Raw genomic sequence first — 11716 nt, 5'->3', positions numbered from 1 at the left:
TTGGAGTGAATTGTTTTCATTTATCAAAGATGATGAATAAAGGGCAGGGTAGAGAAGCCAAAGATTTTACTCAATTAGTGGAGTATTGGAGTGGTGGAGTATTATTACTAATGAGAAACAATTTTTTTTGTTTTTAAGAATTACTCAAGAGAAATATATAAATTTGTAAAAACAAGACAGAAGTGCAAACATTTTTATTTAATGTGTAGTCATTTATTGGTTCAATCTGAAAAACTCACATGAAGAGAAAAGACAATTACAAGAAATGTATTCATACAGTTACTTGATCTTTGGTGGTCAGACCTCGACAGGAAACATAGCTCTGAATTTTGATAAGGTTGGTCAGTCTGTAGACTGCTGGTTAGTGAGACAGTCTGCTAAGCTTAACGGGGAGATCCAGTGGATTGTGTGAGCTGATACTAGCTTCACTCAGGGACCTGGAAGATGGAAGCCCAGGTGGATAACACCGGTTGAGAGAACCTGTCCATGATGAGCAAGCATGAAGCGACAGTGGGGAGGAAAAACTCCCCGTTGGGAAGAAACCTCTGGCAGAACCAGGCTCAACATGGTGGTCTTCTGCCGGACCAGTTGAGATGAGACGCAGAATCCAGTAAGAGTCCTGGAGTAATGAAACACTGATGAAGTTTTAGCTACGATGGTGGAGAAGGGGCTGGAGGTGGGTTGAAATGGTGTCATCTGAATGTCACACAACGCATCCACCGCCTGCGCACCAGGCAGCAGACAAGTTATGGATTGGAGTCCTTTTAAAATGAGCTTTGCATGCCGATTGGCTTTGGAGGTTTGGTTCAAAGCTAATTGGCTGTGTCGTAGGTGGATGCAGGAGAGCAATCAGTTTCTTCAGTTGAACTTCCATCCTCCATTTTTAAAAATAAAGTGTTGGTCATAAATAGATAATTATGGGCAAATAATTTATGTGTTAAAAACATTGAACTTTGAAAAAATTTTAAATCATAAGAAGCCCATTTTTCCAAAAGACACTTTTTCACAACATAAGTTCTAGGTAGGAGGAATGCTATATATTCACTTGAGCTTCAAAGAAAAATGATGTACAGACAATACAATTATTTTTGAAGAAGGAAGAGTCAGAAGTCCAATGTTAATTGTTTGCTGTGTTCTTCACAAATATTCAGGGAAAAGTAAAACATGTAATGCAGTAAATCTACTCTTAGAAATAAGTTTACTCAGTTGTTAGATGTATAAAAGGGCTTCTAGGACTTCTTCCCACGGCTCTTATAGAGAAAATAAGGAGGCCGGAAGAGCTTTGACTGTGGAATCAAACAGGTCCAGCCTTCACAGCCGGTACGCTCTGTCACCTAGCACCTATTACAGTTGACACACAAAGCAGGCAAAGAATGGATAAAGACCTTCTCACTACTGTTCTGGGTGCTATTTACATTTCGGAGGAGCTTCAGCAGAAGTACCTTCATCGCAAATTTCAGATTTATAGTCCCCACACTGCAGAGATATTGGAATCTGTGCTTTAATGTCTGCCAAACCCATTTACATAGAGATAGTTAAAACCTTATGATAAACCAAACATTACCTGCCATATGTCTGGCTCAATAAACATTTTATAAAACTATTTTCATTAATTTCAGAGGGAACCATTCAAATACTTACTGTAGTATTATATTTAACTGCACTTACAATATTCACCACTGTTTGGCACCATTTCCCTTTTTCCTCTGATCACGGAGCAGCCGGCTTACTTGGACTTGCAATTAATACAGGACATCCAAGCCTACATAGAATACACCAGACCCATCCCTTAAAACTGGCAAAAAAAAAGGGCTGCATTTGTCACCAACAAAACGAGGAGTCTTCCAATTTAAAGTAAGCGTGCGTGGTGTAATTGTGGCCGATTACGCCACGCTTAGTAAAGCTGCGACAAATCTGACCTTCAAAGGAGGCAGCCCTTGAATTCAAACTCAGCACTTGTCTGTTTCAGCTTTGATATTTTTACAGATGCTCTCTGAGACACGGTAGAATTCATTGTGGATTTTATCATGATTAGCCGATCATGACACTTCCACCTCCATGCTTCACAGGTGATACCAGGCTCTTTTAATGGTGTGCTGTAGTTTTATTTCAAACAATGTCCTTTTTTTAGTCTAATCTTTATTCATGAGTTCTGTTTTTTTTGTCTAAATTCTTCTGGGCGCCTTCTAGTACACTTCTAGTAAACTTTAATCTCACCCATTTTTTTTCCTTTTTTGCACCCCTCCAATAAAAGTTTAACATGTGTAATGTATGGTTAAATTAGAAGGCACTTTCATAATCACAGTAACAATAGCCTGCTATAATTTCCTTAAAGACATTCTAGTGCTTTAAACTTCTTTTAGCATCTCTCCATCTACCCTCAGCGTGAACTTACTTTGATTCCTTCTTGAATGTCCTTTACTTTTAGACGTCTCATCAGACACATTACGTGCTGAACTCTCATTCCTGAAGATTTCAGACAAATATTTGGGTCTCACCAAGGTTTTCGGTCTTATTAACAGACGCATCTGAAATTGTAGCATAGATTAGGGCAGACTTCTCTCACACTTTTACATTTTTAGAAGTTTAAAATAGAAAAGAGTGTTGGATTTTCTTTATTCTTGGAAAGTTTTTCTTTTTAAATATTTTCTAAATAGTCTGAATAGCTGAAATTGTTATCCATGTGTCCGCATATGAAAACAAAAACACAAAGACTGTAATAGGATGACCTATTTGTTTCACATAATTCCATTTATTTTTTTATCCTCAGATGAAAGCCTCCTGTGTCTCAGTGAAAGAGTGTGGTTTGGGAGCTGCAGGCACAGCAAAGGAAGGCCTTGGTGCTAGTTTTCAGAACAGCACAGAGGATTATATACCGTCTACCAGATCTGTACTCTGTTTATGCCTTATGAGTCTAAATAAAGCGGCCCGATGCATTGCCACCATTCCCTTCCTTCTTGGAAATCCCACTCACAACAGAAAAAGAGTTGAGCTTCTTTAAATCCTGAAAAAACAGAAACATTATCTTTCCCAAAGCTTTGAAGGCAGTCGCCAAACTGTATTCTGATGCTTAGCTCCCATCTCACCTTAACACGGACACAAACACTTCTCTCCTCAAACATGTTTGAAGAGGGGAACAGGATCACAAATCAAACATAACACTTCTACTGAAAGTCAAATCAACCACCAGCCTATTTCATTGACTTTTTTTTAGCACAAATTGAACTTTATGTAAATATTTCAATGAACATGTTTTCTTTCTGGGGATATTTATATCATCCACAGTTGCTTCTAATCTTTAAATTTTTTTTTACTCTGTTTACACATTTTATTATCTGCATTCTAAACCGAATATCAACAAATGTCATTATGGTCTCATGATGACAGTAAAGGCTATCCGTTCTTCGTATGCTCCATTTGAGGGGGTAGGGTATGTTTTAGGCATTGATTTTAAACCTCCTTAACAAATTTTAAATTGCACAAATAATATTTCCAATAATATTTCAGCTAGAATTTAGACCCATCTGCTAAGAAACACCATAAGGAAAACAGACAACTTTTTACTTTAGCATGGTACAGGCAGAAATAAAACTTCAACATCATCTCCACTGCATTTGTAATTTGTAAAAAAAAACATAAATTTCTCTCTGCTTTGGTTTCAAAGTCCCTTTTTTATTATTCACATGAAGCAAACAATGTTTTTCACAAGTCAGTTTTTCTCAAAGAGTCAGAATAAAATGTACACAGTGTCGTTTGTAGAACAAATATTTGCATTTTATGTTTTATTCACTACATAGAATCTCCTCATGCTTAAAAAAGTCCTTCATCTAAAAAAATACATTTCTATCTCACATAAAAGGCCACAATAATATTAAGTCAGAATTAAGTTTAAAAAAAAAAATTCTAACCAATTAAAAGCACTGTAACATGTTAGACACACATTTTCCCTTTTTAGAACATTTAGAAGTTGAAGGTTTCTCCTTAAAAAGAAATCCTCTATAAGATGTTGGTGTTCATCTGGAAACATTGTTATACGTAGATATTGTACGCTTGCTAAATACTGAGCAAGCAATCTAAAGTGATTTGCAATGCAAAACAAGCTATGAAGGGAAAACATAAGTAACGATTAAATAAAATCAGCTGGATGAAAAAGACTAGTGCCAGGCTTGATTACTGGCTGAGTGTTGTTTAAATAGTAATGGGGCCCATAGAGTCAGCTCTAATGGGTCAGATGGTGACTGCTCAAAAATAAAGGGCAGGTGAACCCTCACATCAATTCCCTAACATCTAAACAGCAAAGGTCAGAGAGTATCGTACAAAAAAAACAAAATTCCCACAGGTGACAGGATGGGGAATAAGCCTGCCTGCTCCAGAGTCTGATCCAATACTATCGATTTGTTTCTCTACTGCTGGGAATTGAATCCAAAGTTGTTCTGGAGGTTCTGAATCCGACCCCAGAACGCATGCTTCACTCATGGCCACCTCCTGTAAGCTGCAGCAAGAAGCTGAACAGGTAGATGATGTCCAGATAGAGGCTGAGAGTGGCGAAAACATATTCCTCTGGACTGATAGTGTAGCGCTTGTTTCCTAGGAGCTGCTGCGTGTCGAAAGCCAAAAACTGGGAGAGGAAAAGATAAAGACGGAGGAAATTAGAGTAAAAAGCAAACTGTACTGCTCAATATAGGAGTTCCTTATTAATAATCTTGGAGGAAATGTATCAGAACTGAATTAAATCCAACTCAACGGATTGCCTTGGAAATGTAAACATAATCCACCAGTCTGTACATAAACTTTCAGCATGTGTTCTACAATGAGCTCAGAGGCTTTCTATAAAACAAGCAGCATCACAAGACCAAGCATCACTGCAGGCAGCTCATTTATTTAAAGCAGAGTTAGCTTATAAAGCAACATCTGAAGCATCTCTCTGAGAACTGTTAAGCTCAGAATCTGAAAATAGATTATAGTGAAATAACAAACCTACAAAATCATAGACATCTGCCTAAGCCTTCAGGGTGGGACAGGAGAGCGTTTATAGGGGTGTTCAAGTCCAGTCCTCAAGAGCTACCATCCTCTAACTTCTAGATGCATCTCTTCTCTAACACACCTGAATTGAAAGACTCAATCCCCTCATTTAGCTCAGCAGAGGCGAGGTAAGGAGCCACTCATTTGATTCAAGTGTTTTAAAAATGGGTTGCATCAAAAAGTTGCAGGAGAATAGCTCTTGATGACTGGACTGTAACACCCCTGGTTCAACATATAGGAGGCCATGGTAAATCTAGAGGAGCTGCAGCTCAAGAGGGAGAATCTGTCAATTGTCAACATGTGGAGGAAGTAATCTGGTCAGATGAAACCAAAGCAGAGGTGTCAAAGTTATTAATGTTTTTTTACTCAAGTAGAAGTAGAAAAAAAACACTGTTTAAAAACACGTTTGTAGAAATTAGAGTATCAACATACGGTAAGCTTTTTACTAAGTAAAAGTAAAATTTTTAAAGCTACTTAAAGTATAAAAGTGAAATTAACGCAGGGAAATTTGTTAATGACAGATGCTTTAGTGCACTAACCTATTAAAGGAAAAATGTTCTACTATTTTGGATGATAACCTCATTGTACTTCATTTTCTTAATTTTATAATTAACGGCAACTGTGTCAAATTTAACGTGCACAATTTGGGACAGAACTGAGTCCAACCACAATGAAATTAATTGTCTGAAAGAAAAAGGTAATAATGTAAATGAAAACTAAAGAGTCTATTTCTATGTAAGGAGTAGAAAGTAAAGATAATTGCAAAAAAAAAATGTAAAAAGTAGAAGCAAAAATTGTCTTAAAAAGTAATTACTCCAGTAAAGTATAGATAGCTAAGGTAACAAAGTATTTGCACAGGTTGCTGGATTACAAGTATGCATAACAGAAAACTAACTGAATATCACCATGAAGACACCGTCCTCACTGCCCAATAAAATGGTGGCAGTGGCTCTATGTAAGTTCCTTAAAGAACATGAATCTGATCAGAGAAGTTCTAGAAGAAAGCCAATGGTTCTACATAGATGGACTAAAAACATTCAGCTACACGTTTATGTTGGTATAATCCAGATAAACCCATCTGTGGCACAACTCTAAAATCTTTATTTAGAGTTGCTAAGCTGCTTTCCAAACAAAGATGGATAGTTTATATGAAAGTCAAAGAGAGACACTAAAAATACTTCACTGGTTCTCAGGTGTTGAATTTGGGCTTTATAAATACAGTAAAATTATCTGATTTTTATCTAAATAAAACTGTATTTATGCATCACTTTGTCTATCACGTACCCCCCAAAGAAGTATGTGGATGTTTGTGTTTTTTAACAGACTCTTACCAGAGTGAAGAGGATGGCTCCTATCACCGCATAGATGGCGTGTAACCAGGGGACCTGTGATGCAAGACAGACATCATTACCAAACACAGTCGGGAAAGCGAGCAGTGTGCTAATTTAAGAAGAAGAGAACAAGATTATCTGCTGGGTCAATCCTGTCTGACTGCTGCATAAGTGAAAACAGCCTGCAGCACCTGAGGCTTTAAAGCTGCAACTGTAGTTTAACCCATCATTAACCTCAGCTAATTTAGTCTTCTTCTAGAAGGTTCTGCAGAGAAAATAAAAAAAGGAAAGATGGGTAACTTACATATCCGAAGGGGACGACAATGGAGATGGTGATAGCACAAAGAAGCATGGCCATACACAGAGAGAACAGCACACCCTGGCAGGAGGTTACATCGATCTGTAATAGGAGACGGGAAAATCAAGCAGTGATTCCACTAAATGAATTCTGCTCTGCCCTTTGGCAGGACGATGGAGTTTCTTCTGAGTCCTCACCTTGCTTTGGAAGCTGAACACGGTGACGGAAAGACAAACCAAAGCTGTGATTCCCAGACACAGCATTACAGACTTTGTGTTGTAAAAGCTGCAAACATTTTAAAGTAGGTTAAAAAAGAAGCAGTTTCTCACAACACGCATACAGACTTCTGAAAATATGTAAAACCTAGTCTACATGCTAAGGGACAATTACCTAGAAATAAACCCCATCATGAAGGCCATGCTCAGAGTCTTTGAGGAGAAAAAAAAAAACAAGAAGAAGCAGAGTTAGGGTGAAAAAAATGGAAAGTAGATAAAGATTATTAGTACTGGATGGAAAATACTCACAAAGAGAACTAAAAGGATGATATTCCATGGAAACTGCCTCCTGTTCAGCAAAAAATAGAAATACATGTCAAGTTTTCTTCAGATATGATGCATCATAATTTATGTTTTATGTACTTATATGAACATGAGTCTTTCTGTGACATATAGTCATATAAATAAATCAGTTTGAAATAAAAGATATTAAATAAAAAAATGGTAAAAGTGGCTTTCATATCATATTTCATACAGGTGTGCCTCTAATGAAGTTGATTTGCTAAACACACAAATTCTCCATTAAAATGCTGCCTGTGCGACAGTAAAGTGTCATTTGTCAGATATAAGATTTATTAACCCTGTTAGAGGGAGCATCGTGCACGTTTTTAAATGAACCCATTTTCTTCTTGGTTTGCATAAAATATGAAACTAACAAGATTCATTTCCACATATTTTGTGCAAATGCTCTGCCAGCTTTCTAAATATGCAAAGACTTCTGAAATTTGACAAAAGTACATAAATCTAGAAAGAAATAACCTCAGGTCTCCACAGCAGCCCAGTGCGATGTAGGTCCCAAGAAACATGAAGCTGGGAAAGTGAGAGAAATGTCAATGAGATGTGTAAATGAGCAGCGTTAATCATGATATGATGATTTTTTTGTGTGTGTTTTTTTACTCACTAAGATGCCATGTACAAGGTGGGGTTGGTCTGAATAAAAAACCTCACAGGCTCGCTGAAAAGAAAAGCAGAGGTTAGATTTTGTTAGTTGTGCATCAATGAATCAAAGCCGAAATGGGACCAAGTTACCAAAAGGTGAAGAGGCAGACGACCCCGACGGTCACAAACAGCTGGAACATGAGGATGGCGTAAACCTGCAGGCAGAGGTTCACTTTGTCAGATTCAGGATTTGTTTTCCTGTCTGTGTTCAAATTTGTTTTATTGGACTGTGTTCAGTCACCTTTCTGATGAAAGTCCTCCTGATGGTCTTATCATCAAATGCAAACTGGGCCTCCATCTCAGGATACCCTGAGAAAAACGTTAGAATATTGTCATCATCAAGCGATCGGGTTAGACCTTTGTGTCATCCCATTAACAAAAAAAAAACAGCTTGAATTGATGGTAAAAGATAATAATCTTCTTCACCTGCAGTTGCTTCCTGGTAGCTGGGAGGTTCAGCCTCATCCCTCACCTGCTTGGAAACAACAAGAGAAAGGCAGGATCAATAAACCCGGGCATTACACCATCTGCTCTCGTTTCAGGTTCACTGTTTGGATCGGTCCTGGAAAAGTTTCAGACGGTAAATATAGACCGAATCTGACCATGGAGCAGATATGATATGTTTGAATAGATTGAGGAGTTTAAATGACCTTTATGTAAGTGGAGAAAACCAGTGAAAGCTCTAAAATTGCCTTTTTGGATAACAACTTTGTTTTCTGATCAAGTTTATGATTGATGTTTGATCTGACATGCTACCCGTGTTCAAACATAATTTACAAAAGAAAAACTTGATCAGTTTAATACAAAAAGTAACATTGAATAACTGTTGAACAAGGTTAGAAATGTCCTACTTAGTAAAGTAATGTCTAAATGTAGTTCAGATTTTCACAATTAAAACGAACCAAATCTACTTTCATTATTAACCCGTTTTATTATCCATCAATTAAGATTTAAAAGTTAAAGCTAAAACACGAAGCTATTGTTAAAGGAAAGCTAAAACAGGAGGAAGAAACTGATATTTTGATGCTACCAGGTTGTTTATTTGTTTCAGATTGATAAAAGTTAAAGGTTTAAAAAATATATTAATTGGAATAAAGGTAATTAATTAAAGAATCTGAATATTCAGATCAATATTTGCTGCACACATTGGAGAAAGGTGGAGATATCATCTCTAGTATGCCTGCCCTTCCTACTGATTCAAGCGTTATTCTCTACTAAAAAAATATGAATTCTCAGAAAATACTACTTTCCAACAAACACCAACATGGATTTATCATCAAACAGCTCTGATTATGTTTCATCTTACAAAACATTTCTTTCCCCAAACTCATAGATTTATACATAGTTATGACATTACTATCCAAAACAGGACTAATTCTATTTTGATATAAAGCATACAGGCCTTTAATACCTTAGTTTTTTTCATTATTCTCCCCTTCTGCTCCTTACAGCTGCTGCTGATGATGAAGGTTTTGCTCTCAGTCTCCTGATGTGTTGCTCTCCTCTTGCCTTGATCAAAATCAGTTAGTCTCAGTTAGTTTTGCTCTGGTTATATAGTTCATGTGACTCAAACACACTGAGTTTGTTAACAGGGATGCTGCTTGCGGACGAGTTGTCGCTCTGAATTTGTGCGGATTACACAGCTTTATAGGCCTGTGTTATAATCTCCCCCTAACCCTGATCCCTCTCCGCCCCCTTAGCTTTGGCCTGATCAGCTCGCTCCAGCACTCTCCAGGTAAACCCAGAACGCTGCAATCCAGTCAGGTTCCATTGTTACATTTTGCTAAACAGAGGTTGTTTATGTAACTGACTCAGAGCCTCTTAACAGGTTAGGGTCCGTAATTGTTTTACTGCTCACCTGGTAGACTTAAATAACTTCAAATACTGAGTTACACGTGCATTACCTAATAGTTTTAGTTTGCTATTGGGAGCACAGAATGGAAGAAAATACAGAACCCATTTCATCTACATATAACCTTTCATATTAATGCTGTTTGATTAGGATAGAGGAGGCATTCATTTTTGATTTCTTTTTTTGTTTTTCAGCTTTTTTTTTTTTCTTTATATTTTCACAAGTACAGTGCAATGAAATTCACTCTTTAAAAGCATTTAAATGCATTTAACCAATCCCCTTGGGGAGCAGTGGGCTGCCATTGTGCAGCGCCCAGGGAGCAGTGTGGGGTTAAAGGTCTTTGCTCAGGGACCCAGAGTGGCAGTCTGTGGGAGTGGGTTTCAAACTAACAACCTCAGGATTCCAAGCTCTATGCCCTAACCAATAGACCGCCAATCCGCATTAATTAATGCATGATGTGTTTTTTTAACACACAAGTGTTATTTATTCTCCACATCTCACAGGTACTGACAAAAATATAAGAATCTCTACAGTATATTTTCGTTGCCTTATCACTGTTATCTCAGTCGTTGTGTTGCAGTAAAAACGAATAATCAGTCAAGTGGAGTTGGCTAAGCTCTGGCTTAAGGTAGATTCTGGAAAGTTTGGTTTTAGAAAACAGTTCAGGTAAGCTAATGGCATCATTCTTTTATGTAACTGCACATGTAAAAGTCACAACAAACTAATAGGCACAGAGTTAAGACTATTATGAAGTTCACATTAGAAGATTTACTCGAAAGGGCAAATCTTCTTTTGTCTCCTGGTAATCCTTTCCAACAAAAACTGCTTGAAGAATTATACAACTAATAAGAAAATATACCTAGCATTATTCTGTCCATAAACTCCTCTTCCTCAACTATTCCACTACAACAACTAATTTCACTACTACTGATACCTCTAATAATAATCATAAAGACAATTATAATGATAACTCTTTAATTTAAAAGCAGGAGTGTTGCTAAATGTTTTTCAAATATTATATTTACTGTAAATGTAAATGTCTATGTATTTGGGTATAATAACCACAGCACAAGCAGCATCATCACATGCATATCTGTCAAACTAAAATTAATGATCCTTCTGTGAACAATATGTGAAATACTTCTAAAACCATGTATCTAATTGATTTAAGGTAATCTATTCCTAAATAAAAGAGGGAATAAGAAAATGGCTTAATATTAAAAAAGTGTAAAATGTATTTTTTTATTGTATTTTTAAACATGAATCTTGGTGTTTGACCAAGCTGTTCCCAAAGCTTGTGCCGCACCCTGCCCCCGCCCCCCCCCCCTTTTTTTATTCTTCTTTTTTTGTCTTTTTTTTCTTTTTTACTTATTTTGGCAGAAAAAAAACAAAAAGGAAAAGGGGAAAAATGGGGAAAGGGGGAAACATTTGAAAAAATAAAAGCTTAAAGGTTTTAATTTTATATTACCCATAATGACCACTAGATGGCAGCATAGGACCATCAAATTTGTCGGAGAGAAGCTTACGCCACCTGTTATCCTAACTAACATTATTCCTAATGTTTCACCTGTTTTTGCAGTTTGCTTCTTTTCAGGGTCTAACCAATGCATGCGCTTTGCCCCGGGGCCCTGCTTAGGGCCCCAGGACAACTCCCAAAACAATTAATTCTTTGTTGTTTTCCTTTTTGCATATATAACGCCTTTGTTTTTGTTAGTAAACTCACTAACAAAAACACTCCATTTAATGATATAGTTACTTTTTTTTTCATGGATATCTCTTTAATCTTTTTTTTTTTTTTTTACAGTGTCCTGTCTGGCAAGGTGGCAATAAGAATAATTGTCTTGATGCCAAAAGGAGCCCAACAGATTTTACTTTCACAAGTGTAGCGGTATCGCAATTGCCATACTGCTCCACTTGTTTCTGGTATATAAATTGCTTTATTATAATTATGCAAGGAGTTTTACAGTTCATATGGACACTGCAATGTAAGTAGAGCAGA

General features: G+C 36.9%; 1 protein-coding gene across 1 annotated transcript; it reads right to left on the bottom strand.

Moving 5' to 3' along the window:
• Positions 1 to 3671: 3671 nt before the first annotated feature.
• Positions 3672 to 9034, bottom strand: LOC107082084 (protein lifeguard 2-like). The gene is made up of 12 exons (XM_015370547.1): positions 9011 to 9034; positions 8292 to 8340; positions 8107 to 8174; positions 7956 to 8020; positions 7828 to 7881; positions 7686 to 7736; positions 7176 to 7215; positions 7042 to 7079; positions 6849 to 6936; positions 6658 to 6753; positions 6354 to 6407; positions 3672 to 4618 (listed from the first exon to the last, which is right to left on the bottom strand). Exons 1-12 carry the CDS (start codon positions 9032 to 9034, stop codon positions 4469 to 4471), a joined length of 777 nt encoding a protein of 258 aa, XP_015226033.1. The 3' UTR covers positions 3672 to 4468.
• Between the last annotated feature and the right edge of the window lie 2682 nt (positions 9035 to 11716).

The sequence above is a fragment of the Cyprinodon variegatus genome, unplaced genomic scaffold (genome assembly GCF_000732505.1).
Source record: "Cyprinodon variegatus isolate N-32 unplaced genomic scaffold, C_variegatus-1.0 Scaffold47, whole genome shotgun sequence".
Taxonomy (NCBI): Eukaryota; Metazoa; Chordata; class Actinopteri; order Cyprinodontiformes; family Cyprinodontidae; genus Cyprinodon; species Cyprinodon variegatus.
The sequence above is the reverse complement of the archived record's forward strand: the minus strand, read 5'-3'. Positions and strand labels throughout refer to the sequence as shown.